Here is a 27,778-nt window from a genome sequence, read left to right as displayed (position 1 = left end):
TAAATAGGGAGCCTACATCATGGGAACAAATTTTTACTCCTCACACTTCAGATAGAGCCCTAATATCCAGAATATACAAAGAACTCAAAAAATTAGACAATAAGATAACAAATAACCCAATCAACAAATGGGCCAAGGACCTGAACAGACACTTCTCAGAGGAGGACATACAATCAATCAACAAGTACATGAAAAAATGCTCACCATCTCTAGCAGTCAGAGAAATGCAAATCAAAACCACCCTAAGATACCATCTCACTCCAGTAAGATTGGCAGCCATTATGAAGTCAAACAACAACAAGTGCTGGCGAGGATGTGGCGAAAAGGGTACTCTTGTACATTGCTGGTGGGACTGCAAACTGGTGCGGCCAATTTGGAAAGCAGTATGGAGATTTCTGGGAAAGCTGGGAATGGAACCACCATTTGACCCAGCTATTGCTTTTCTCGGACTATTCCCTGAAGACCTTAAAAGAGCGTACTACAGGGATACTGCCACATCGATGTTCATAGCAGCACAATTCACAATTGCTAGACTGTGGAACCAACCCAGATGCCCTTCAATAGATGAATGGATAAAAAAAATGTGGCATTTATACACCATGGAGTATTACACAGCACTAAAAAATGACAAAATCATGGAATTTGCAGGGAAATGGATGGCACTAGAGAAGATTATGCTTAGTGAAGCTAGCCAATCCCTAAAAAACAAATACCAAATGTCTTCTTTGATATAATGAGAGCAGCTAAGAACAGAGCAGGGAGGAAGAGCAGGAAGAAAAGATTAACATTAAACAGAGACATGAGGTGGGAGGGAAAGGGAGCGAAAAGGGAAATTGCATGGTAATGGAGGGAGACCCTCATTGTTAACAAAATTACATATAAGAGGTTGGGAGGGGAATGGGAAAATAAACAAGGAGAGAAATGAATTACAGTGGATGGGGTAGAGAGAGAAGATGGGAGGGGAGGGGAGGGGGGATAGTTGAGGATAGGAAAGGTAGCAGAATACAACAGTTACTAATAGGGCATTATGTAAAAATGTGGATGTGTAACCGATGTGATTCTGCAATCTGTATTTGGGGTAAAATTGGGAGTTCATAACCAACTTGAATCTAATGTATGAAATATGATATGTCAAGAGCTTTGTAATGTTTTGAACAACCAATAAAAAAAAAAAAAGAAAAAAAAATCAGCCATGGTGAAGATTTCTGGAGAGGCCCAGTTAAAACTTTTCTGTGGAGAAAGGGGGTGCCACTTCAGCTGGGAGCTGCAGAGAAACAGTGGCTGTATTTTAGCCTATGGGCCATTGTTTTTCCAATTTCTGCTGTGTTAAAAGATGAACTTAGCCAAGAGTAATCCCAGTGGCTGAGGAGGCTGAGACAGGAGGATCACGAGTTCAAAGCCAGCCTCAGCAAGGGTGAGGAGCTAAGCAACTCATTGAGACCCTGTCTCTAAATAAAATACAAATTAGGGCTGGGGATGTGGCTCAGTGGTTGAATGCCCCTGAGTTCAATCCCCAGTACCAAAAAAAAAAAAGACTGAACTTAGGTAAATTAAAATTTATTTGAGTAGATTCATGAATATGGCTACTCTGGACCACAAGGGCTGCAGGACTCTGAATAGGGGTGAAGGGAGAACTTTCACAAGGTATTTTCAGAAGGGGAGTGAGAGGGAAGGGTAGGAAGGACAGTAGAATTAATCGGACATTATTACCTATGTGCATATATGACTACATGACTGGTGTGATTCTACATCATGTACAACCAGAAGAATGAGAATTTATACTCCATTTGTGTATGATGTGTCATGTAGAAGTAATTGATCATTTTAAAAAATGGGAAAAAAAGAAAGACAAAGAAATACTTGATTGGTCAGAGTGGCCAGGCCCTAGCAGAAGTGAGCTGGGTTTTTCTGATTAGAAACCTAAACCTACTATTTACAAAGTTTGGTTTTGTTTGCCTTATCAGAATCTGAGGTGCTGCCTAATGGTCTCCTATTTTTAGATAGGGTAGAGAAAAGTCCTTTTTCTCAAGAGAGGCATGTCGAAGTAATTTGGGATGAAATATATCTGAAGCTTGGTTTCAGTAGGTCTCATCATCAGAATGTGCCTCTGTTAAAGGAAGCATGAACGGCCATCAGACGAGGAGTGCCCCGCAGATCACAGTACTGCTGTCTTGGTGCACAGCCCAGTTGTGCCAGGACACTGGGATAGGTTGTTGGAGACAGCATGGGAGACATGGTTTACCAGTAAAGCTTAAAGTCACCAGAGCCTGCTCTGAGCAGGGTTCAGTGGGGACAGATCAGAGAGATGGCACCTCTGCCCCACATGGTGCTTGGCCTAGCAGCACCCCCTCTCCCACAAAGAACTTGGTCCAGCGGCAGCTGGATGGATGAGTGATGCGTGTCCTTTCCACAGGGCCCTCAGTCCTGCCCCGTCCCTGCTAAGAGAGGGGTTTATATATAGGTTGAAGGAGCAGCGACATCCTGAGCGTGGGCTTGCCTGGTGGCTTGTCTGACCAGCCTCCCAAGGAGCTGCCGCCCTGGAGTCCATGCAGGAAAGTAGCTTTCTGCAGATACCAGCACCTGGACCTGGTTCCCAGTGTGCCCCAAGGAGCCGGGGTCCTTCAAGATGAGACATACCTGGACCTTCCACCCCGGCTGCGCTCACTGCTGTCTCACCTGGGCTGGACAAGGGGACACTCAGGGGCATGTGTCTTACTGCCCCAGCTTCCTTTAAAGATGACACAGCTATGCTTCCCTTACTTGTTAAGCATGAAATTCAGTTATTTTTCCCTCCCTAACCAGTCTCAGGACTCTCTAGACACCAATTGGGCATCCTGCAACTCAACTCTGGAAATTTATGCAGACCCTGTGGATGGGTCCTTCTGTCACCTGCATATCATCTGACATGGCTGCAAACCCAGGGTTCCATAGCCCACGTCGGTTCCACGCTCGCTGGAATGGTTCACAGAATTCAGGGGAGTGCTGGACTTGCCCTGAATTATTATGAGGGAATAAATCAGGAATGACAAAATGCAACAGATGCTCATGTGAGGTAGGTGTGGGCAATGGGCGTGTCCAGGCCCTCAGGGTGTGGTCCTTCAGCCCCTTCCTGTGCTGGCCCAAAGCTCCCTTATGCCTGTTGTTCAGAGGGTTTGTGAGGTTCCATTACGTGGTCATGGTTAATAAATCACTGACTGCTAGTGACTGAACTAAGCCTCCAGCCCCTTTCCCTGTCCAGGGCCCCCAACCCTGGAATCACTGCCTGATCTCCTGGTGACCAGCCGTGTCCTGAAGCTGTCCAGAAACCACCTACAACCATTGTTTCATTAGCACGCCAGGGACATGGCACACATTTCAGGAGCTACAGGCCAGGAACGAGGGACAAAGCGCAGGTATCTGTTTTGTATTGCGTCACAGAAACCCTGATGTGGTCTGGGTGAGGCACAGGAACTGCACCACAGGACCACTTCCACGGGGCTCCTCTGCATGGTTCCTTATTGATCCTGCATATTCAGACTCTGTTAAAGCTGGAGAGAGATGAACCGGCAGGTTCTGCTGTACTCAGATGTACTCAGTGTCTCTCCTGCCTGCAGAACCTCACTGCATGGTCTCTGTGCCTGAGCGGGGTCCTGACATCAGGCTTCCTTTCCACCTTTATCAAGAACCAGTGCAAGCCAAGGAGCACAAGGATGACTGGCAAAACTTACCAGAGGTTGGAAGAGGCATGGAAGTACCCTCTCTAGGTCCAAGGGGAGTATGGCTCTGTTGACACCTTGATTTCAGGACCTCACCTCCAGAACAGTGGGTCAATGAATTTCTGTTTTAAAATACACAGTTTGTAGTACTTTGTTACTCAGCCCTAGGCTAATACACTGCCTGAGTCTGAACTAAAGATGCCATTTGTTTCTCCCAATCCATCTTGCTAACCACATCCACATTCAAAAGACTACCCCAATATGGAGATGAAGAGAAATCGTGGAGAAATAGTGGTATAGTTTGGATCTGAAGCATCCCCTGAAGGCCAATATTCTGAAGACTTGGTCCCCAGCATGATGTATTTGGGAAGTGGTGGTGCTAATGGGAGGCTTTTAGGTGGAGGCATGCCCTGGGGGTAGATTATGAGATCCCAGTCTCTTCTTCTTTCTCTTCCACTTTCCAGCCACGAGGTGAACAGTTTTCGCCCATCACCTCCTTCTGCCTTGATGTGCTATGCCAAAGCAATGGGCCAGCTGATCATGAACTGAACCCTCTAAAACTGTGAGCCAGAGTGTTTTTCTCTTTAAAAGTTGACCATTTTAGGGATTGAGGTTGTGGCTCAGTGGTAGAGTGCTTGCCTAGCATGTGTGAGGCACTGGGTTCAATTCTCAGCACCACATATAAATAAATGTCTATCAGCAACTAAAAATTTTTTTTAAAAAGTTGATCATTTTAGGCATTTTTTTTATAGTGACGGGGAGCTGACTAACACAATACTGACTTTGATCTGAGGAAGGGACCAAAGAACATAGGTGGGGCATCTGGAGGGCTGAGCTGGAAGTTCACAAGGGAGCCAGGTCAGGTCAGGTCAGGGGACCCAGGGACTGAGGACTGACTTGATCTTGAGCACCCAACTCCCAAACTTTGTGACCATCCGCTGGGGACATTTCAGTCTGAGAGCCCTGTTGTCTCTTCAGGAACAAGCATCAGATCTGAGACCCCCAGCAAAGTCTATACCCCATGCAATGGGCATTGCCCCCTTCTCACACACTACTGCTTACTTCTGAGGGAAATCTCAGCACATTATAGTCCTGCTTCTGCTGGGAGGAAGGGGGGGCCTGATTCCAGTCCCCTCTGGCAGCACAAGAAGGGGTGCAATGACAGGGAAGAAAGGACCCCCAGCTGCAGGAGTGGCCCCTCTATCTTCCCTGGGCTTGGCTGGGTCTCAAAAGAATGTGTGGGTTTTTATAAGAAATATGCAATCACTTTATTTACTTACATAACACTTTTTAAAAAATTTTTTCTTTTTACATTTTTTTCCCTGTAGGAGGGGGAGGATCTTGATTTCATTGGAGAAAGAGGGTGCATCCTTCCATGGATGGTATGTTGAATAGACACGCACCTCCCACGCACACACAAACACAATTACCCACAGTGTGCATTACATATACACACACCCATCTGGCTTTCACCTTGAAGGCTCCAGAGGTTGGAAGAAACCAGGAGAGGATCCAGGAGAAGCCAAACCTGGAGCAAGGAGTATAGCAGCAAAGAGGGGAAGAAGAAGCCTCATTGCCCAGGAGACCAGGACCCATCTCTTACCCAACTCTGCCTCAAATCCCATATTTCTCTCCCTGAACCCCGATAATGATTCTCCAATAATTTAACCAGAGTAACCCCACCCTTTTGAGCTGGAAATAAGGGTTCCCTAAGGCCCTTCTGGACTCTTCTGTTTTCATTGACAAGGTGGGAATAAAGTACATGGCTTCAGCTTCTCATTTGTGTGGAGAAAAAATTTATTAGAACGGGGAGGCCAAAGGAACATGGAGGGGGTCAGCATGGAAAAAAACATGAGTGAACATCCCCAGAAACTTGAGGAACTTTTCACTGATTTTCTATTTCATGTCTTGCCAAGAAAGTGAAGAATTGGTTTAATCAGCTATTTACACCCTCAGGGAATGTGTGGTGTCAGTCGACTTCCTCTGAGGACCCTCAGAGCTGGGGTGTGTAGATGTGTACTGGCTACCTCTGTCTTCTTGTGGCTGTTGAAATGTGGTTTTATTGTTAATTACTTACTTATCCTTCTTGAAAACAAAGGGCTTCTCCCCTGTGTGTGTCCTCTGGTGCCGGATGAGGACTGACTTCTGTGTAAAGCCTCGCCCACATTCCCTGCACACATAGGGCTTCTCCCCTGTGTGTGTCCTCTGGTGTTGGATGAGGTTTGACTTCTGTGTAAAGCCTCGCCCACACACCCTGCACACATAGGGCTTCTCCCCTGTGTGTGTCCTCTGGTGCCGGATGAGGACTGACTTCTGTGTAAAGCCTCGCCCACACACCCTGCACACATAGGGCTTCTCCCCTGTGTGTGTCCTCTGGTGTTGGATGAGGTCTGACTTCTGTGTAAAGCCTCGCCCACACACCCTGCACACATAGGGCTTCTCCCCTGTGTGTGTCCTCTGGTGCCGGATGAGGACTGACTTCTGTGTAAAGCCTCGCCCACATTCCCTGCACACATAGGGCTTCTCCCCTGTGTGTGTCCTCTGGTGCCGGATGAGGACTGACTTCTGTGTAAAGCCTCGCCCACATTCCCTGCACACATAGGGCTTCTCCCCTGTGTGTGTCCTCTGGTGTTGGATGAGGTTTGACTTCTGTGTAAAGCCTCGCCCACACACCCTGCACACATAGGGCTTCTCCCCTGTGTGTGTCCTCTGGTGCTGGATGAGGTCTGACTTCTGTGTAAAGCCTCGCCCACACACCCTGCACACATAGGGCTTCTCCCCTGTGTGTGTCCTCTGGTGCTGGATGAGGTGTGACTTCCGTGTAAAGCCTCGCCCACATTCCCTGCACACATAGGGCTTCTCCCCTGTGTGTGTCCTCTGGTGCTGGATGAGGTGTGACTTCCGTGTAAAGCCTCGCCCACATTCCCTGCACACATAGGGCTTCTCCCCTGTGTGTGTCCTCTGGTGCTGGATGAGGTGTGACTTCCGTGTAAAGCCTCGCCCACATTCCCTGCACACATAGGGCTTCTCCCCTGTGTGTGTCCTCTGGTGCTGGATGAGGTCTGACTTCTGTGTAAAGCCTTGCCCACACCCTCCATTTTTGACTCTTACAATTCTTGACATTTCTACCCCCACCAATATTTTGTCTGTGTCCTCTGGATTCATTTCCTGGTCTGCTTTGAGGTCATCCTCCATCATTCTCTCACTCTCCTCAGATCTCCCCATTTGTCCTTTGGGTGGGCTAGAAATTCCCCTCTGCCTTGTCCCTTTATGTGTGGGTTTCAAACTTCCTTGGACTTCTTGACCTCTGGCTTTGTCATTCCAGCCGTGTGGATCAGGATGTTGCTGTTCCTGAAGCTGATCTCTTGGAGAAGAGTCCCCTGGTATGAGTTTTTTTCTCACAGATGTTCCTGGGAAGATCTGAGAGGGGTGACTGCGATCCACGTGCTGACTGAGGAATTTCTGACTGGAGAAGGCCAGAGAGCATGAGGGACAAGGATGGATCTCTGGCTTTGGTTCTGCTGAAAGAGGAAGTTATTGGTCAGGACAGATGTAGACAAGCTGTCTGCGCATCTTCTTTGCTGTGTGGCAAGGCCTGCATCACTACTCAGTCTTTATGTGCTAAGAACACAAGCTATTTCCCCCCACAGTGTATTTTTCTAGTACATTTTTATTTTATTTTATATGCTCAGAAATCCAAAAAGCCCAGGTCAAGGGCCTTTTCTCCATGTCAGCCAGACTAGGGACCTTCCAGTAGCATCAGAAGCAGCTTCTCTGCCTCTGATGGAGCTGCAGTGACCACGCCCCACATGCCATGACTCTCTTGTAAGACGTGTCCGTCTTGCCCAGCCATCCTCTGCCACACCCTTGCATATAGATTCCTGAACACATTTCCTGATATTCTGTCTGCAGCTATTTCATTCTATTGAGAAATAACACTTGATGAATTAGGTAGAACTTTCTTCAGTGACTTTTCCTAGAGAGGAAAAGGATCTGTTTATTAGCTAGGATCCTCTCATCCTGGGGATCTGCAACTGTGGGAGGCCATATAGAGGTGTATCAGTCAGTCTGAATTTCAGTCCGCCAATCAAAAAGAAAGATGTAGTTGAGGACTGTTATATGCCTGTCTCTCAATGAGGAGCAGGGTTCCTGCTGGACAAGAGAATGTGGCCCAGAACCCACTAACTGAGGGGCTGTGGCTTCTGCTGCACAACAGCCATGAACTGCTTCTCTCTCCATGCTCCACAAATCATGAAGTGAAAATATGCCCTTCCCCAAGCCTCACAGCAAGCATTCATTTTTTGACCTATTTAATTGTCTTAACCCATTACAAATACAACAGGAATTTCTGTTTCAAAATAGATCCTAATCAGTTGTCTTCCCTCTCTGACTCCCACCTTCTCCCAACCTCCTACCCTCTCACCTGAAGGCTGAAGTAGCATCTGAAGGGATCACACACTGCAGTCATGAGTTAACCACAGCATCATCTTAGAACAGAGAACCCAAACTGCAATTGTCACCATCTCCAGGGTCTTGGCACAAGTCATAGGCCCCCACATTTCCAGGCCTTCATGTGTCTTTGTTCTCTGCTTCCTTTACCTGAGTGGTCTCAGCCAGTCACCAAATACCAAACCTTTCCTGCCTCAGGGCACTTGCAGGAGCTGCTCCTTCTGCCTGGAGTCCTTTACCCACAGCTATGTGCACCTCTCAAATTTTATCTCCTGGGAGAACCTTCCCTGACCATATCTGCTACGTTACCCTTCCCTCACATGGATTCCCAAGTGCTTTCTGTAGGTCAGTTTTCTTCAGATGTGTCATGTACAAGCCTGCATGAGAACATGTGTTTCTCTAATCCGTGTGCCAGCTGCCCGAGAGCAGTCATTCTCACTGTCTGTTCAATTTGCACGGTTTAGTTCCCGGCACAGAGCAGGTTCACTAGCTGACATAATGAATGAGTAACAACACATGCACATTATTTAGAGATTTAAAGGAAGTTAAGGGAAACATATGAAAAGGCCAGGAGACACTGGCTCAGTGAGAGAGCATGCAGGGACTTGAGAATTTGCTTTAGTCTCTAAGCACAATATGGTCTTATATGTCAAGTACTTAAAGTACTTACACATTAAAAATAATATTTTAAAATAAAAAGATGGTTCCTAAGAGTCAAAGGCTTATGACATTAATCTTTAATTTCTGAAGTACCTGTTTGAAATTCTTACTGGCTTTAGATAGCCTATCACTCTACTTGAGAGCTAAAACATGAAAATTCTCAGGGAGAATGATTTCTTTCCTTTGTTTTAAGGAATCATAGTGGCCCACCTGTCCCTGCTGAGAGCTCTTTCTTCCACTTGCTGCCCCACTTGATGCCCAGCTCCTGGCCGTACTCGTCCCCGTACCACACCAGCAGCTCACAGCCTGGCCTGATGACCCGGCAGGTTCGGTAGAAGATCTGTCTGTGGTACTGAAAGGCTACCAGGTTCTGCTCCTCGTCATCCCGGGCACAGTTCACATACCTGGCATTGAGACAGGCAAAGGGAAGGAAGTACCAGGTGGTCAGTTCCCCTCCCTGTCAGGTCTGTGTCTGTCCCTTCACCTGGTGGTCACTGCTTCCGTGCTCTGATGATGCCACCCCACCCACTTCCTCAGGAACCTTTTCTGCCCAAGTCTCTTTCACAAGGTCATATGCTCACAGTGCTCACCTGGCCTAGAAGTCTTTCCCTTCACCTAAGCCCAGTTCCAGATGTCCCTCCACCTTGAAGGCCATACTACACAATGACCCGCAGGTTCTCTGAATGCTCATGACTTTCTGCCATACACCACAGAACTTGGTGCTGGCCATGTGCTCTGATTCTAGATTACGCCTGAGTCATCTTCTCTGGAGAGGGCTCTCTACTGCCTGCTCAGGTACCATTCACCTGCCTCACCCAGGTTCCCATAGAAACTCAGGGGTCTCTTTATCTTACTGATAACACCCTATCCATGTGCTCTATCCCCTGGTAAAACAAGAGCCCTCATAGTAAAGGGCACACAGCATGGGGACCCTCGGCCCGCTAAGGCTTTCTTCTCCTCAGGCTCAGACCCAGTGTTAATGGCTGAGGCTATCAAGATTTCTTGCTTACAGATTTAAGGTCCCTTTTAGGTTGCCCTGGAACTGTGTACTTTTCAAAATGAAACAAAAACAATAATAAAACAAAAAATCCCAGGAAAAGTACAGTTAAATGTTCCTGTAATAAAATGCCTCATGTTTGTCTGCCATAGTCCCGCACATGGACATGGGTTGTATGATCTGTTCAAATAACAAAGTCTGCTCTTTGAACTGGAACACACTAAGTGATTAATAACTTTTGAAAAAAGTATTACTCCGGTTTCTCAAAGGAATTTAGGCTGCTCGAGCTTCATCTCAGTGTCCCAATTTTGTCTAGCATGGAGATTTGCGTTTTTGATAAAAAGTAAATTATGGTATTTATATTTTATTTCTCTTGTCCCAATGTTCATGATGTGAAGAGTGATGTGCAAGAAAAATGAGGAAGAGACGCCTGAGAACCACTGAGGGGGCCCGAGGAGAAGGACAGGAATATCCCTCCCCAGAGCCCAGGGACCTCCCGGCCTTACCTCATCCAGTTGGCCTGAGATTCATCCTTTCCATCCACGTACTCATAGCAGTTCCTCCCCTTGGTGATCTGGGTTTCAGGAAAACAAGTTAAAGCTCTGAGAGGTGATAACCAGCACAATCATGTCACTCTGCTTTCATGGATGCTCTTTGAGGCTGCGCAGATTCAGCCACGCCTTGGGACCACACAGTACGTCCCTAGCCATCATCCACATACTATGATGACTTTCCCGGCAGAGCAGAGGCTCCACAGGGTGGAGGCACCAATCTGTTTCTACACTGCTTTGCTCCCACTTACCCTCTAATTTTGAAGGGGTTCCATGTGCATGCAAAGATCCTCGAGCCCACAGAGCTAACCATGTTGCCCTGTCCATGTCCTTACACATCACACCACAGCTAGAAAACAGGGAAGGGAGGCACTCTCACCAGCCAGGAGTACCCGCTATTGGCTGCCTCTTCATCCTCTGTGATCTGGCCCCTGTAGGGGCCAAAGTGCAGACCCAGTGGCAGATCAGTTGCCTCATTCCACACACCTAGCCCAGCCTCTGGGATGCTTGATGGTCCAATTCTCAGCCCGAGGGGCAGACTGAGGGTCGAGTGATTGGAATGGTCCTTGTTGACCACACTGTCCTTTACGAATGTAGGGGGCCCATGAGCAGGACAGCTGTCGATGAAGAAGTTCTGGCACTTATCACAATCTGAAGTGAGAGTAGCAGGTGTTAGGAGAGGTATGCACACATTCCTGTATATAAAGAGTTTTAGAAAGTACAGCACCATGCTATTTCCACTCAGTCCTGCACTGTGGGTCAGTAGAGGAAGGGAGAGATGTGAGGGCTGAATGGCAGGACAGATTATTGCACCAGAACACAGCAGCTTCTGCATGAGTGGGCCAAGGGGTCACTTACAGAGGTAGTCATCATCCTGGGGCTCGCTGACTTCTTTGTATGCATGGCCCTTCCTTTCTCGCAGGCTGTACATCTTCACTTCAACCTCCTTTGTCCTGAGTTCTAAGTTGGAGAACAGAAGGTGAGTGAAGCTGGGAATCTGGAGGGTTTGTCCCTATTTCTCCAGAAAATGGGATATCTCCTACCATCAAATCATCATCTTTCCTTCCACACACTCTGCCCCTGCTTAACTACTGGTTCAGAGAAACTACGGTTCCACATTCACACTGACTACAGATGCCTAAGGCAATTTTAATGTCTAGCTGTCCTCATTTTCATATTTAATTTCTACTTGCCCAAACTTTATACCTATAAAAGGGTTCATTCAACATATTCATTCATTCACAAAATATTGGTAGAGGGCACATGGCATGTAAGGCATTGCACAAAGGCAGAAACACAACATTAAGGAAGTATGGTCCCACAGGTAGATCTACTGGACCCCTGGTGTGTATCAGCAATTTTACTCAATGCTTTCAAACAACATATGAACTATGTATCCTTATCCTCATTTTACAGATTAGCATTTAGAATCTCACCAAGTTTATAAGATCAAAGCAAGGTCCCAGTGTTTCTATGTGGACAATAAACCACACATGTGGCTTCAGAGTCAATGTTTGTACATGCCGATCAATATGAACCCAATGTCCAGTCCCTCAGCCTAGTCAGCCTCTCCAAGTTCAGGCCTCTCCAAGGTCTGCCTCACATATCTAGACCATCTCACCAACCTTTCTAGAGGAGCTGGAAAGACTAAAGTCCCCATATTATTTTCTCTTACCTAATTTTCGTCTAGAGTGCTGTCTAGAGGTACTTGCTTCTCTGAGAGGCGACACTGGTTTCTGGACTTGTTCTGAGCCACTTGTGTTCAGTAAATTTGCTGTTCCTGACAATTCTTTCAAACTAGATTCATTACTTAACAGCACCTCAGGCATTCCCTTCAATGAGAGTCGCATATGAAAATACAATACACATTTCTTTAGTTCTGAAGATCTTATGACATATTTTCTTATGTATGATTTTGGTTAATGCTTCAGTAACCCTTGGGACTTCCTGAGGGGTCTGAATACTGAGGTGAAAGGAAGAGCCTAAGTAGTCTGTGATCCTGGACTTGTCCCATGTCCCAAGGCTCTTTCCCTTCAGTTTTCCTTGAGATCCATGCACTTGAGACAGAGGAAGGGAGAATACCTGGAAGAGTAGCTAGATAATCACTATAGTCTGTGAATGAAGGGCTAACACTTGTAGAGAAAAAGAGGGTATCATCTGCAATGGGAGGGGAAGTGTAGAAAAAGCTGAGGGGCAGAGCACACTCAGAAAATAGAGTAATAGTGGTAAGGCTGGGAAGATAATGAAGAAATGTTGGCAGAAACGGTTCTGGAAAACTGAGAGAGAAATGCTGAAGGTAGCAAACTGCCATATCTTGGAAGGAGTGTTTGGCTTTGTGATTGATTAACTGGTTCCTGCACCAGTTTTGCTTGAGTAAGGGTGCACTATTCACCAATGTTCTTCAGTTTTTTCTGAGCCATAAATTAGCAAAATGCTAGTTATTAATATGATAGTGAACATGAAATGTAAGTGTTCACCAAAGTGTTCTGTGTACTATTGAAAGTAGTATTAATGTGGGTGGTCATTTCTTCCACAAGTCTATGTCAATTTTGCCCCCTCAACCACATCTACAGTTGAAATGTAGCTCAAGGGTATTGTCTTCAGCATTCATTAGCCCTGTCACTTTTAGTTTAATTTGTAAAGTTTGAATTATTCAGATAACATAAAAGGGTCTGGGATTTCTAAGGAAAGCCAGGTGCAGACCATTCTCTCCCAGAGCTCATGTATAAAGGCAGCAAGTTGAACAAATGCTTTCAGACAACATGTGAGTCATCTAACAAAAGCCCAGGGGAAGGTACCAGCTCTCACCCACAGAGCAAGCATCTGAAATCAGTTCCAAGAAATACTTTTCTACTGAATAGTGTGTGACCAGTGGAGTCCCCAGTCATTTTCTCATTTGTCCGTTCTCAAACACCAACCCTGAATGTTCTCAGGGCTGGGAGCTGCTTCTTACAAGATGGGTCTCCTTTTCCATCTGGGCTTCTCCAGTATGAACTCCCTACATACTTGTAAGCTTCCTTCAGAGAGACTTAGCACATTTCTCGTTAGGCCTAGCAGAGAGCTGAGGTTGGAAAAATTAGTCAGAGAAAAGAGGTGAAGAGAGGACCAAGAGAGCACAAAATTTACAATGCTATCAAAGTTCTGGTGAGCTTTAAAATCATTTTGAGAAAGAGTTTGGATCAGCTTGGGGTCTCAGGCATGTGGTCACATGTTCCTGTACTTCTTATCTATGAAGTGGATGTGGTTTTTATTACCACCTCATAGGATGTTGGGAGGTTCTACTGGTTTATTCACATGAAATGCTTAAAATATAGTCTGCAACACAGTGAAAACAAAACAAGTGTCAGCAATTACTGTTACTATTCTTATTATCTTTTAAAATGATGGTGATGACAAACACTGTCATGTGATTGGGAAGGGTGCTTTGTGTTTTTTTTTCTCTTACCTGTGTTTGCATCTATGAGGAAGATTTTTTGGCTAACAGAACTTAGAAGACACTCACCTTCTGGGGTTTACTCTGTTCTACTCTGGAGGCCACCCAAGGAGGTTTAACTAAAAGGCAATGAGAAATCAGTGGTTTTTTTTTTTTTTTGGAAAATGTTTCCAAACTCTGGAGATTCTGATTAGGAGCAGAAAAATGCTACATTAATCAATATCAATACCAAGGATGACATAAAGGTGATATATAAACAGTATCTAAACAGTATCTAAAGTATCACTCAAGTCTTTCCTTCTGTTAGGAACATCATCAACTTTTATCTTTTGGTACCAGGGACTGAACTTGGGGCAATTCAAGAGCTGGGCCACATCCCCAGCCCTATTTTGTATTTTATTTAGAGACAGGGTCTCACTGAGTTGCTTAGTGCCTCACTTTTGCTGAGGCTTGTTTTGAACTCATTATCCTCTTGCCTCAGCCTCCTGAGATGCTGGGATTACAGGCACATGCCACCATTCCCTGATATCATCAATTTTTTAATATCTTTTTTTAGCCCCAGGGATTGAACCTAGAGGTGCTTAACCACTGAGCCACATCCCCAGCCCATTTTATTTTTTATTTTGAGACAGGGTTTTGCTAAGTTGCTTAGGGTCTCACTAAGTTGCTGAGACTGGCTTTGAATTTGTGATCCTCCTGCCTTAGCCTCTTGAGCCAATGTGATTACAGGTGTGTACCACCATGCCTGGTTCTTAGAATGTCTTTAAAAAATAGACAAACTTCATCTCTGATTTATTCTATGTTCATATATATCTGGTATTTTAAAGAATATTTGGACTTTTACGACAAAAATGCAAAACAAACCAGGAATCAAAGGAAATTACCTCCACATGAAAAGGTCATGTAGGATGTCATGATTTAGATGAGGTGTTTCCCCAAAAGCTCATGTGTGAAACAATGCAAGAAGGTTTAGAGGTGAAGTCACACATCAATCCACTGATAGAATTAATGTGAGGTGACTAGGTAGATAGGGTGTGGCTGGAGGAGGTAGGTCACTAGAAGTGTGCCTTTGAGGTTTATATTTTGTCCCTGGTAAGCAGAGCTCTCTCTCTGTCTCTGTCTCTCTTTCTCTCTCTCTTCTTTCTGGTCGCCGTGCACACCTTTCTGCCATAATGCTCTGCTTCACCTCAGGGCAGAGCATGGATTTGGCCATCTCTACACTGAGACCTCTGAAACCATGAGCATCAAATAAACTTTTCCTCCTCTACATTGTTCTTGTCAGGTCTTTTTTGTGACAGTGGTGAAAAAATTGACTAAAACCTAGGAGAAACTCACATCAAATGTATTCAGTGATAAAATACTAGAAGCCTGTCCTCTAAGGTCAGAAAAAGGCATGAATTCCCCCTCTCACTACTTCTACTCTTCTAACAAAGCATAAAAAACCCCCACAAAGTATTTAGGACATACTTTGCCAAGGGTGCAAAAGTCTTAAAGACTAAAAACTATGACCTTTTAATGAAAGAAATTAAAGACACAAACAAATGGATTTAGAAGATTGAACATTATTAATTTCCATACTATCCAAATGGTCTACAGATCCAATGTCATCCTATAAAAATACTAATGCCATTTTTTGCAGAAATTTGAAAAAATAAATACAGAATCTCAAGGGACCCTAGAATAACCAAAACAATCTTGAAAAAGAAGAACAATTACAAAGCTACATCATTAAAAACAGTGTGATAGTGACATAAAGAAAGAGATATAGACCAAGGGAATAAAATAGACAGGTTAAAAAGACTTTCTGCACATATGGCTAAATTAATGTTTCACAAAGGTGCCAAGACTCCACAATAGGACAAATAATCTCTTCAAGAATTAGGTTGGGAAAACCTGATATCCACACACAAAGGAATGAAGAATGGCCTTTGTCTTAAAAATATACAGTTGTACCTTCATATTTGTGGATTCCACATCCTTGAAATCAACAAATCATAAATAAAAATATTTGACAAAAGCTGGGTGTGGTGGCCCATGCCTATAATCCCAGAGGCTGAGACAGGAGGATTGCAGGTTCAAAGCCAGCTTCAGCAACTTTGCAAGGGCTGAATATCTAAGAGATAGCAACACACTATCTCAAAACAAAAAACAAAAATGACTGTGGATGTAGCTCAGTGGTTAAGTGCCCTGGGTTCAATCCTCAGTAGAAAAAAAATGCATCTATACTAAAAATGTACAGATGATTTTTCTTTTCCTTATTCCCTAAGCAATACAACAAGTATTTGCATTGCATTTACATTTCATTAGGTATTATAAGTCATCTAGAGATGATTTAAAGTGATTGGGAGGATTATATAGGTTACATGCAAATACTACAGCATTTGATTCTTCAGTATCCTCATGTTTTGATTTTACTGGTAGACAGGAGGGGTTCCTGGAAACAATTCCCCATGGATAGGGACAATTAAAAGAAAAATTAGCTCAAAATGAATTAAAGAACTAAGTATACAACCTGAAACTATAAAGCCATTGGAAAAAAAAAAAAAAAAAAAGGGAAAATCCATGAACCTGGACGACATTTGCTAAGTAAAATATGTCAGTTTCCAAAAGATAAATGCTTCGTGATTCCACTTATATGAAGTACCTAAAGCAATCAGATTCACAGAAACACAAGTAGAATTTTGCTTGTCAGAGTTTAGGGGGAAGAGGAAACAGGGTGTTGTTGATTAATGGCTGTAGACAATTTCAATCACATACCACATGTATATAACTAACAATGTTGTACACTTAAAAATTGACAGAATGGTGATTTTATGTTGTATGGTTTCTTGCCACCATGTATAAAAATGATGAATTTATTAGGTTGGAGATTTTACCTGGATCCAGATAGAGGGATAGAGGTATGATAAACCATGGGGATACGTTCTCCATGAAGACTGTATTTTCATCTTAATACCTTTACAGACAAGTAATCATTGGTCCTTTAAATGTCTTACACAATTTTTAAGAGCCTAAGGCACCTAAAATCCATAGATGAGAAATCATAGACATAATCCAAATTGCTTTATCCAGTTTAGGCATATTGTATCTTCTTCTTCTTTTTTTTAAAATACGTATTCTCTAGTTGTTGAGGAACCTTTCTTTTATTCATTTATTTATATATGGTGCTGAGAATTGAAGCCAGTGCCTCACACATGTCAGGCAAGTGCGCTACCGCTGAGCCACAACCCCAGCCCCTTGTATCTTCTTTTAAAATTTCCTGTCCAAGTAGTGGAAGAGGAAACCAGCTTCTTTCTATTTTTTAATGATTGTACGTCATTTTATTTATCGGATGCTGGCTCTGAGCACTGACATGAGAGAAAGATCAGGAAAATTAAATAGCTCCCTCCAACCCTCTCCAAGATTTAAGACAAGGGCTTAAGGATCATGTGGTGTGATTAAATATGCATAAGAAAATACGTATTTTCCCTAATATATTAATAATTTTCTCTTCTAAGACATTTAATCCAATAACCAAACTATTAGATTCGTGTTAATAAACTTTAGGGGAGGCTTGAAGTTTAATTAAGCTGTTTTAAATTGTCTTTTGATTAACAAGTATAACAAAAATTGTTTTCAAAAAGAATGATAAATTCAAAACATGTAAGTATGGAGAATGATACTGCAGACCCTATTCATCCTTCATGATTCAGTCTGGTCTCAGTATTCTTCCATATTCTGAAGCTTCTTCAGATCTTTTTACTTCTATTTCAAAATTTAAAAATGAGAATAAAAAAAAAAAAAAACAACCAAGCCACCTTCCAGAACTTCCTCTTTATGACATTAATTTTTCTGGACTTGATTTTCATATTCATATATGAAATACATAATACTCACATTTTATTATATTTCCCACTTATTGTGTGTACATGTACACACACATATTATATACAGTTTTTTTTTCACACATTTAAAAATTTTATGGGAATGTCTTCTTAGTGTATATAGTCTTGCATCTTACTCCTTTGCTGACACTTGTTTTTGAGGAGCTACTAGTGTCTTATTAACTTCTGAGACTAAACCTGGTATGGTTTCAGAAGGCAAGCTCTAAAGCTTCCTGGCCTCTCACCTTGTTGTCTAGGTGTCCATTCTTCATCAGAATCCTCAGTGTCATCCATCTGCAATTTGATGGTTTGCCTTTGGTGACACATGAAAGCTGGTCGAGGGGCTCTGAAACCTGGAAAGAAGCAAAAATCCTTCTCCTAAAATGGAAGTGCTGGGAGGAGGAAAAAGGTCAATGACAATAGAAAGTTCCAGAAAGGGTAGGCAGTCCGGGAGAGTCAAGGTGGGATTGCTGCATGGCCAATGCTGCACTTACTTAGGCCTGCACTGACACAAAGAACAGTCTCCTTCCAGATTGTCTCCAAACAGAAGGGAACTGTAGGCAGCTCTAGCCCCTAAGAGAGCCAGCATAAGACAAGGACTAGAGATCTGTATTTTGTTTCCTAGGCCCTCTTATTACCTATAGATATCAGCATATTATAGTTCCTTTTCACATTCCTATAGCGAATTTTCTCCCACTCTCCCATCTCTGCCCATTCTTCCTTGGAGAAGTAAATGGAAACGTCTTTAAAAGCATCTTTAACCTGGAGAAAAAAGAGATTTCTTGTGAGGTGATAGCACACATCAGAACAAGATCTTGGCCTTTTCTTTCACTGTGCATGCAGGGAATAGACTGGGACCTCTGGGTGGTCTCTGTGAAGCAGGGTAAAGAGTTTCCCCTGCTGCAGATGCCTCTTTAACAGAAGAGGCACTGGTTATCCTCCTAGTTTTCATGGAGCAGTTGCTGGTATGTGCCTCCCCCTCCTTCCTGTATGCCAGGAGTCATCCTCACATCCCATTTCTGCTTTCACTGGAAGGGCCACCAGGTGTGCATCCCAAGGCCCTCCCACAGACCCTTTCTGGAGTTTTGCTTTGCCTCCCATATTCTACCTTGGGCTTCCTCTCAGGCCTCCCTAAGTCTCCTTTGGTGCGCTCATCTGGGGACCAGTCAGTGGCACTCATGGTGCTGCACAATGCCCTCTGGGCGGGCTCAGCCTTCTGTGGAAGAAGAAGGAGCTGAGAGTTGTTCTCTCTACCAGCTGGTGTGCGTAGAGCAGGGAGGAGGTTTTAAGAGGAGAGGATCTGGGGTGCGGATCCACAGGCAGCCAGGCTGGTTCTTCTGTCCTGGCCCTCTGAGCAAGGGGGCCCAGGTGCCTGCAGAGGCCAGGCCTTGACCACCACACCTGGGTACGGGTCTGATCCACAAGCCCCACGGGATGACAGCCAAGGGGAGGCTCCCAGGAGTTGAGCTCTCCACGGGGAACCCCAGCTTGAGGGAGCAGAGCCTGTAAACCTTGGGGGTCAGTAATGGGGCTCTCAGGTCCAGGACACTCAGGTGCCCTCTGACTGAGGGAACTGGGGTTTCATGGTGGGGTAGATTTGGGGTCCCTCAGGTGGAGAAAACAAAGGACCCCTCAGGCGGAGGCAATCTGCACTAGGAAGACCAGGGCTTCTCAGGTGGGGTACATTCAGGGTCCCTCGGCCAGAAGATAGGGGACCCTCAGGCTGAGGCAGCTCGCCCTGTGGAGACTGGGGCTTCTCCAGTGCAGGAGACAGGGGACCCCTCAGGCTGAGGTAATAGGCACTGTGGAGTCTGAGTTCCGCTGGGTGGGAGACAAGGGGCCATTTGGGGCTCCTCAGGATCCGGGTATAGGAGACCCTCGGTGGGGGAGACAGGGGACCCTGAGGCTGAGGCAGTCCCGCCCTGGAGCTGGGGGTCCCTCCGGCTGACGAGGAGACGGTGGCCTCTCGGGCGGGGGAGGGGACCCTGAGGCTGAGGAGCTGGGGGTCCCTCGGGCGGAGGAGGGGGACCCTGAGGCTGAGGCAGTCCGCGCCCTGGAGCTGGGGGTCCCTCCGGCTGACGAGGAGACGGTGGCCTCTCGGGCGGGGGAGGGGACCCTGAGGCTGAGGCTGAGGAGCTGGGGGTCCCTCGGGCGGAGGAGATGGTGGCCGCTCGGGCGGGGGAGGGGACCCTGAGGCTGAGGAGCTGGGGGTCCCTCGGGCGGAGGAGACGGTGGCCGCTCGGGCGGGGGAGGGGACCCTGAGGAGCTGGGGGTCCTCGGGCGGAGGAGACGGTGGCCGCTCGGGCAGGGGAGGGGACCCTGAGGCTGAGGAGCTGGGGGTCCCTCGGGCGGAGGAGACGGTGGCCGCTCGGGCGGGGGAGGGGACCCTGAGGCTGAGGAGCTGGGGGTCCCTCGGGCGGAGGAGATGGTGGCCGCTCGGGCGGGGGAGGGGACCCTGAGGCTGAGGAGCTGGGGGTCCTCGGGCGGAGGAGACGGTGGCCGCTCGGGCGGGGGAGGGGACCCTGAGGCTGAGGAGCTGGGGGTCCCTCGGGCGGAGGAGACGGTGGCCGCTCGGGCGGGGGAGGGGACCCTGAGGCTGAGGAGCTGGGGGTCCCTCGGGCGGAGGAGACGGTGGCCGCTCGGGCGGGGGAGGGGACCCTGAGGCTGAGGCAGTCCGCGCCCGGGAGCTGGGGGTCCCTCGGGCGGAGGGTCTCGGCCGGGCCGCGGGTCTGGGCCCCTCACGGCGAGCCGGGATGCCGGCGAGGGGGCTGCTCGGTCTCGGGCGGACAGGCTCGGCGCCAGGCTCGGGCTGCCCCTTCCCTGACTTGGGACCCGCGGTCTGCTGGGGAGAGCCCCGGGATTTCTGGGACTGCGGGGCCATTTGGGGCTCCTGGGGGGACGCCCTGCAGGCCGGGTGCTGTGGGGCGAGGCCGCTGAGGGAGAGAGGCGCCCACGCACAGCCGCAGCCGCCGCCGCCGCCGCCAAGCTCTGAGCTCCAGCCGCGGGCGTCTGAGCCCCACCCGAGTCGACGGGTGCCGACTGTCATACAGCTGCCAATCCGCGCTGCGGACGTGGGGTCCAGCCAATCGGCGTTCTTCAGAGTGGAAGGGCGGGGCGGGGGCGGAGCCGTATCTGTCAGTCACGGTGCCCCCGGTTCTGGGCGGGGACCTGACCTGGGTCTCTCAAGGGAGTCATCTGAAAGCCTTGGGCGGGCGCCGGCGCAGTTCCCTGTGTCTCCTCACGTGGCTCTGCAGGCTGGGGTCTGTGCACTGTGGTCTGTGACAGAGGGGCTCATCTTGTCTAGAGGGCTTTAAACCTTAGGATCGCTGTGGCGTGGGTTTTTTTCCCCCAGCCACCCCCCGCCCCTTAACAGAGTCCCGCAAGGTAATAGTGGTACTGGGGGGCCCAGGAGTTTGGAGGCGGCAAACCGAGATGTGGGCAGTGAAAGAAAATGCCACAGGACTGTTCCTATAGCATACCACTTGTAGTGCAATGGGATCTGGGGCCAGGTGTGCAGACCCTTCCCGGAGGCTGGGTGTCTAGTCCCCGAAGGGATTCTCAGCCCCGTGTTCTGCATAAACGATGAGGACACCCTTGAAACCGTGGTCAGACCAGTGGAAGGAATTTGCAATTATCATGGTGCTAGACCTCAGACCCGGGAATTCAGTTAGGAAGTGGTCTGTGAGCCTCAAAGGGAACAGCAGTCCCTCTGACCTGAAGACAGGGATAGTCCCTGTGAGAGGGCAGGCCTGACTTGGGGGCCAGGACCTTGTGGACCTTACTCTGGTTGGAGAAATCAGTGCTGACACTGATGAGCTCAAGATTTTTGTTTGATATTGGGTGTATCCTTCCAATTCCCTGAACTTCTGGGTTATTTTCAATTTTATTTTATTCAGCTTTGTATATTAATTTTTATTCAGCATCCAATTATTTGCATTATGTTAGAAAAAATTCACTATTAGATTTTTTTCTGACTCTTACTTACTCTTACTAACAGTTAGTAAGTTAGCACTTACTAACTCTTCAGAGCAGTCATTTCCAAGTGGAGAGGTTCTGACTCCAGCTCTCCACTGGCCTGTGGGAGACTTCCTGTTCCCAAGATCACTGCCACCAACACCAGTGAGCTTGCAGCACCAGACACTGAGGACGAAGGTGGCCAGCAGGGTGCCAAATACCGACTCCCATCAATGGGCCCCTGCTTAATCTCCACCTTCCCCTGCTTCCACAGCAGTGGAGGTCTTGCCTGGCTTTTGTTGCTTTTGCAGTTCTGGAGATTAAACCCAGGGGTGCCTTACCACAGAGCCACACTCAGCCCTTTTTATTTTGAGACAAGGTCTAAGTTGTAAGGCTGGCTTCAAATGTGCAATCCTCCTGCCTCCAGAGTCTCTGAGATTACAGGCATGTGCCACAACACCCAGTGCATTTGTATATATTTTTTGTACTAAGGCTTAAACCCATGGGTACTTAACCACTGAACTACCTCCCCAACCTTTTTTTATGTTTTTATTTAGAGATAGGGTCTCACTGAGTTGCTAAGCACCTTGCTACGTTGCTAAGGCTGGCTTTGAACTCTCAGTCCTCCTGCCTCAGCCTCCCCAGCAGCTAGGATTGGTGTGTGCCACCACACCCAGCCTAATCAGTATTTTTTAAAGAGCTAAAGTTATTTCCATTCTGGGGATAAAACCCAGGGCTTCATGCATGCTAGGAATTGAACCCAGCTCTACCTGAACTACATCCCCAGCCTTTTTTAAATTTTTGAGAGAGGGCCTTGCTAAGTTGCCCAGGCTGGCCTTGAACTTGTGATCCTCCTCCTCCAGTTTCATGAGTTGCTGGGATTACATGGTGTGCCACTGTGCTTGGCTGTTCTTCTTCTTCTTTTTTTTTTTTAGTTTTCTTTTATGTAAAACTTGTGCTTTTGGTGCTGAGAAATCTTCCCCTACATTATTATCATAAGTATTTTCCCTAGATACCTTCACTGTCAGCTTTCATATTCAAGTCTGTGATGCATTCCAAGTTATTCCTTCTGTATATCTTGAAGTAAGGGGAGTCTTTCTCTGCCCCCACACAAATACTTAGTTATTTCAGCAGCATTCATTGAAAACTCTTTCCTACACCAAATTATTTGAAGACTTTATTCAAAACTGGAGAATCTAGGTGTAGACTGATTTCTAGACTTCGCATCTTACTGATCCATACCCAGGCTGATGCCAATAATACACAGTACTACTAACATAGTTCTGTGGTAAAGCTGTGAAATCAGGTAGTGCAGCCCTCATACTTGGGGGTTTTGTTGTTGTTGCTCACTCATTTTGGCAGGACTGTCTTGAACAAGATCTCTATGCATGCGAGGCGGCACTCCACCCTGAGCTACGTGTGCAGCCTCCTTTCATTTTCAAACAGGGTCTCCCAAAGTTGCTCAAGCTGGTCTTGAATCAACTTTTTTTCTTCTTCAGAAATTCTTTTGTTTTTCTAGGCCCTTCTTATTGCCATTTAAATTTTTGATTACTTTGTCAATTTCCACATGAATGCCTCTGAATCTAAAAAGACTAATCTGTGGAGCACCACCACACTGAGCTTCCCAACCTTGGCTGTAGCAGGGACACTCTTCTTTTATGTGGTGGGGGACTGAGCCCAGGCCCTGCATGGCTAGGCAGGTGCTTCACCGGAGGACAGCCGGCTTGCGCCCCTGCACTTCCCATGCTCACCGTCTGCCTGCACATCTTCTGGCAACATCCCTCACTAACTGCAGACTGCGCCTGCTCCCCAGGCCCCCTAACACTGCATGCCTCTGCTGTGGCATGTGGACTGGGAGCCGGCTTCCTTCCTTACCTTTCACTGCTAGGACAGGGAAGTGACCTTGTTTCCTGTGGACTTGCTCAAGGTCCTCATCAAGATTACTCGCAAACATGAGTTTCTGAAGGGGGAAAAAAATTATATCACTGAGGCCTTCTGTCTTAGGGCCCTTCCTCCAGGTACAGAGAGGACTGTAGGAATGATAGTCTTATGGCCTGCCTTAGAGGAAGGGTTCTTTTATGGCTGCTTCAGGGTGTGCGAAACAGAAAGTCTGTTGGTCCATTTTGAGAATATAGTATTTAACCTTAAATGTAAAAATGAGATGTAAGAAAGGCATCCTGAAGCCTATCTAACTTCCTGGATCCAGTGTCCAGAGGATGGCCCAAATACCTCCTCTCACGTCCATCTTGAGCTCCCCAACCTGTGTTCAGTCTAGTCACTTGAACTATAGCCCTTCCCTTTGCCCACCCCCATTTTAAATGGGGACAGACTTTCTTGGTAGCACACCCTTCTGCAAAAGTGAAGTTTGCCTGCTTCTGAGCAGGTGTTTGATTCCTTGGGCACCCTCATCCCTAACAAGGGAGAGCAGCAGGAAGAAGCCAGCGTGATCTCTGCTCCTGGTGCTTCTCAAATGCCAAGGTGCCAGAGGTTGGGGGAGTGCGTCCTGCACCCCAGAAATATCCATAGTGCCTAGAACCATGCTCAGTACAGAGGAGGGCTGGTTCCATTTTTAATCAAACATGCACTTCCAGTCTTGTACAGTTCCTGAGTGCATCTATCAAAAGAGTGCAAATCACTATTCAGGTCTTTCTTCCTTCGAGTACAGATTCACAGTGCAAAGCCCTTTTCCCTCTTCCTTAATCTTGGTTGGGTTTCTGGATACAAATTTGTTGGTGTATATGTGTGGACAGGATTATTATAAGTGAAAATAGAATTTTCCCCTGACACTATCTGCATAAATTCAAAAAAGTGATGTCTATCCTACACCCATGTTATGTTTTTCTTGTAGTTCTTTTCATTTTGTTCATCTTTTTCTCAATATTCTATGTAAATAATAATGGAGGTCTTTTCTATTCTTCATATGGCTGCCTTAAATTCACTGTCTTTAGGAATACAGTTATATTCAGAGTATCCAGTGGTAAATAACTTCAACAGAATGAAGCTCTTTAATCCTGTTTTATATCTAAAAGACATACTCAACATTATCTTCAACTCTCTCTTGAGAATCCAATTAATAAGGTTATGTGCCTGAGACTGAGTGGGAATTTTAAATACCTAGAATTCAAAGTTAAGTACTGAATTCAGACAAAGCCTGAGCAATCCAGCCTGAGACTTGTACATATGGCCATAAACAGCAAAGGAATCTTCCAGCAGCTGCCCGTGTGGTAACTGTGGTTATGGCTTCACAAAGCAAGTCTCTTGCCTCTGGCCCAAAGGATTTGGGGGCTGATTTTCCTAAGCAGAATTTCTAGAGGATGTAATAGCCTCTCACCAGAAGCAGCCCGAGCATGCTAGCAGATGCCCGAGTGAGTGGTAGGTGTCAAAACAATAGGAGACTTTGAGGGGAAATTCAGTGACCACCTGAACTCCTTCTGAGGCATATCCTGAGCCTGGTTGGTGGAGGGAGCTCCAAGCACTAGCTGCCTTGCCTGGCCAACATGCCAAAGTCACGTCAAGGTCAAAGGCGGCTTCCCTGAACCACTCTATTGCCAGGAACCATGTAGATGAGTAAACAACTGCAATCCTATTTGTAAATGTATTGAACACTTTTAAAATGCAGTAGGTTAATTACCCTATGCTGCTGATCTACCAGAGTTTCTTACTAGATTTTTTTAAAGTTGCTGATGGACCAAGATAGTAATTCCTTGTGGACGAACCCCACTACCTACTGGATTTTGAACATCATTTCTGGGGAACTGGACCTTCCCTTATGTTTTAGGAAGCACATCTGCATGTCTAGCTGGTGTGGCTGGAAGTCCTGCAACCATCACACCAGCCTCACTCCCTGCCGCGGCTTGTCGTTCACTTGCCATCTGTTGCTGATGCGCTTGGTGCTGCCATGGCAACAGGCTGAGGAAGGTTCTTATCTTGGGGTCCCATGCAAGGGTACAGGTCAGACTGTCTATTCTTCAGGGTCATCTTTAGAAACGCAGGAATTATCCAGCACAGCAAGGTAGTCTTCACTCCTGTCAGTGAGATGCAAGTGTAGACCTCATAAACACCTGCCCATCAGTATGGGCTTTCACTAGCCCTGTAGTCCTTACAAATAAAATGATAAAAAAGAAAAAAAATAATGAATACATAACACAGAAATTGGGAATGTAAACAATCACCATAAGATGACATTACAGCAAGGTTGCTGTAATGCTCTAAGGTCCAAAGACGCAAATCCTCTTCTCCAGAAGTGATGTTCAAAATCCATGTGATTTGATGTAAGAAACACACCTCGCTGTGAGTCCCACTCTAGACACATTGGGGCTCCTGAGCTCTTTCTCTCTGGAAGGGACTTGCTTTACCCTGCACTCACCAGTCTTCTTGGCTCAGAACGCTGCACAGGCAGGACTCTGCTGCCCTCTCCTGTCACTGAGGCAGAGAGCAGAGGCTGAGAGACACCTCAGCACCTGTCAGCATCCCTGCCCAGAGAAGAGCTTGTGAAGACCTGAAGCCACCGCTGCTCCTCAGCCTCACCGAAGGATCTGTGCAGGTCGGGGAGGGAGTCAAGGTAGGTCTAAAGGCCACCGCCAAAGGTCAAAATGGTCCATTGAGGTGGCAATTTATTTTTCTTTTTTTGGATTGGGCACCATCCAAACATTGTTTACAAGAAAACAAAACCTCATCACATTCATCTGTCCATTTATTGTCCCTGTAATATGAGGGTGCAGTGTCAGTTTAAGTGCTCCAAAGTAAAATAAAGCAGGGTGAGGGCAGCGGGAGTGCTGGAGAGGGGCTTCCTCTGAGGAGGTCAGGAGGGAGACTGCAGGGCCCCGGGGGTTATCCCAGGCAGAGGAGAGGCAGATGCATGGATCTCGCGGCTGGAGTGCCCTGGAGCATGTCAGAGCCAGGCTTATCCTGGGAGCACAGTGGCTGGAAATGAGAATCAGGCTGGGGACGGCAGCAGAGGTTGGGTCCTATCCAACAGCCCCATCATGTGAGCCATGTGTGCAATTTTAAAATTTCTAGTATCCACAGTGAAAAAGTAGAAAAGAAATAGATGAAGTTAATATTGATAATACATTTTATTTAGCTCTAATATTCCAAATGGTATCATTTGAATATGTAATTAATATAAGAAATACTGATGAGTTGTTTTGCTTTTTATGCACTGAATTTTCAAGTTTGATGTGCCTCTTCCATTTACAGCACACCTCACCTGGAAGTAGGTGTTTGTGAAGGGTTCATAGTCAAAAATGTAGCCATAGCTATAATTTTAAAAGGTGGTAAGAGGCATATTTGGATGTCTGAGTGCTTTCTGCATTCAAGGCAGCTTTCTTGCAGGCACTTTAGAGGTGACTCCTATGAAGAATAAGTGAGCAGTAGAACCAGGTCCAACTTAACCCGAGTCAGAAAGCCTGGCCTCCTTGGGGCTTTGTTTTATTCAGGGGAAGAAGTCAGACAAGATCTCAAGAGGTCTGAAGAGAAGTAAATTCTACCCAGATTCCATGCAGGTCATTCATGGCTGCAGAAGGGAGACAGCAAGAGGGACATGGGAGTGGTGGGCTGCCCTCTGTCACACACAGGCCCTGCCCACACCACGGCCTGGTCTCTCAGGCTCTGCAGAGCTTGCTTAGGAGCTTCTGTGGTGGTCTTGACTCCCAAAATGGCTACACAACAGCGTGTGCATCAGGCTGAGTGTGTTGTGCACCCATTTTCTCACTTGCAGTGCAAGGTGGGCTGAGCCTGGAGTCATGTCAAGTGCTTGAGACAGTCCCTGCTGTTGAGTGTCAGTGGCTCCTCAGGGGGACATCTCTGTCCACTGCTATAGAATCTCAGCTCTGTTCTTCAACCCAGGCCCAGGCAGGCTTGATGGTCAGGACCCAGGCACAACCTTCTGCTTGGGCAGAGGCTCGGGATTTGCTTCCAGCCTTGGGCTTTCTAGAAGACTTCTGTGGGACACCCTTGGGAACCATGGGGCATTCACTGTCCCTCATGCTGGAAAGGCAAAGGACTTGATCCAACTGAGTGCCTGCGACCTGGGGAAAGTAAGACAGTAGCGAGATGCTTGCCCTTCCCCAGCTCAGCCGTTCTGACACGTTTCATGAGGGCCCGGAAGGTCCTGTGGGACTGCACATCCGCAGCCTACAGATGAGCCCACTGTCCCAAGAAACTGCATGGTGTTG

The 27,778-nt window shown here is 46.7% G+C and overlaps 1 protein-coding gene and 1 long non-coding RNA gene across 7 annotated transcripts in view; one reads left to right on the top strand and one right to left on the bottom strand.

The window, feature by feature from the left end:
- LOC114105304 (uncharacterized) overlaps positions 1–5,474 on the top strand; it is a 55,254-nt gene extending 49,780 nt beyond the window's left edge. For 3 of the 6 annotated variants that reach the window (XR_011709192.1, XR_011709191.1, XR_003584985.3), the window contains 5 exons: positions 2,803–3,052; positions 3,239–3,392; positions 3,663–4,257; positions 5,024–5,077; positions 5,176–5,474. This is a non-coding gene — a long non-coding RNA (uncharacterized lncRNA). Of the gene's footprint in view, positions 1–2,802; positions 3,053–3,221; positions 3,393–3,593; positions 4,258–5,023; positions 5,078–5,175 lie in introns of all 6 variants that reach the window. The other 3 variants (XR_003584988.3, XR_003584987.3, XR_003584986.3) reach the window with 3 other exon arrangements.
- Positions 5,475–5,768: 294 nt separating this feature from the next.
- Positions 5,769–23,381, bottom strand: Prdm9 (PR/SET domain 9). Its single transcript, XM_071619417.1, has 12 exons — positions 23,354–23,381; positions 20,603–20,742; positions 18,757–18,864; positions 18,287–18,410; positions 17,894–18,001; positions 13,855–13,904; positions 12,028–12,184; positions 11,211–11,312; positions 10,732–11,003; positions 10,308–10,375; positions 9,015–9,208; positions 5,769–7,213 (listed from the first exon to the last, which is right to left on the bottom strand). Exons 1-12 carry the CDS (start codon positions 23,379–23,381, stop codon positions 5,769–5,771), a joined length of 2,796 nt encoding a protein of 931 aa, XP_071475518.1.
- Positions 23,382–27,778: the final 4,397 nt, after the last annotated feature.

Source organism: Marmota flaviventris, chromosome 11 (assembly GCF_047511675.1).
Source record: "Marmota flaviventris isolate mMarFla1 chromosome 11, mMarFla1.hap1, whole genome shotgun sequence".
NCBI classification, from domain to species: domain Eukaryota; kingdom Metazoa; phylum Chordata; class Mammalia; order Rodentia; family Sciuridae; genus Marmota; species Marmota flaviventris.
The sequence above is the reverse complement of the archived record's forward strand: the minus strand, read 5'-3'. Positions and strand labels throughout refer to the sequence as shown.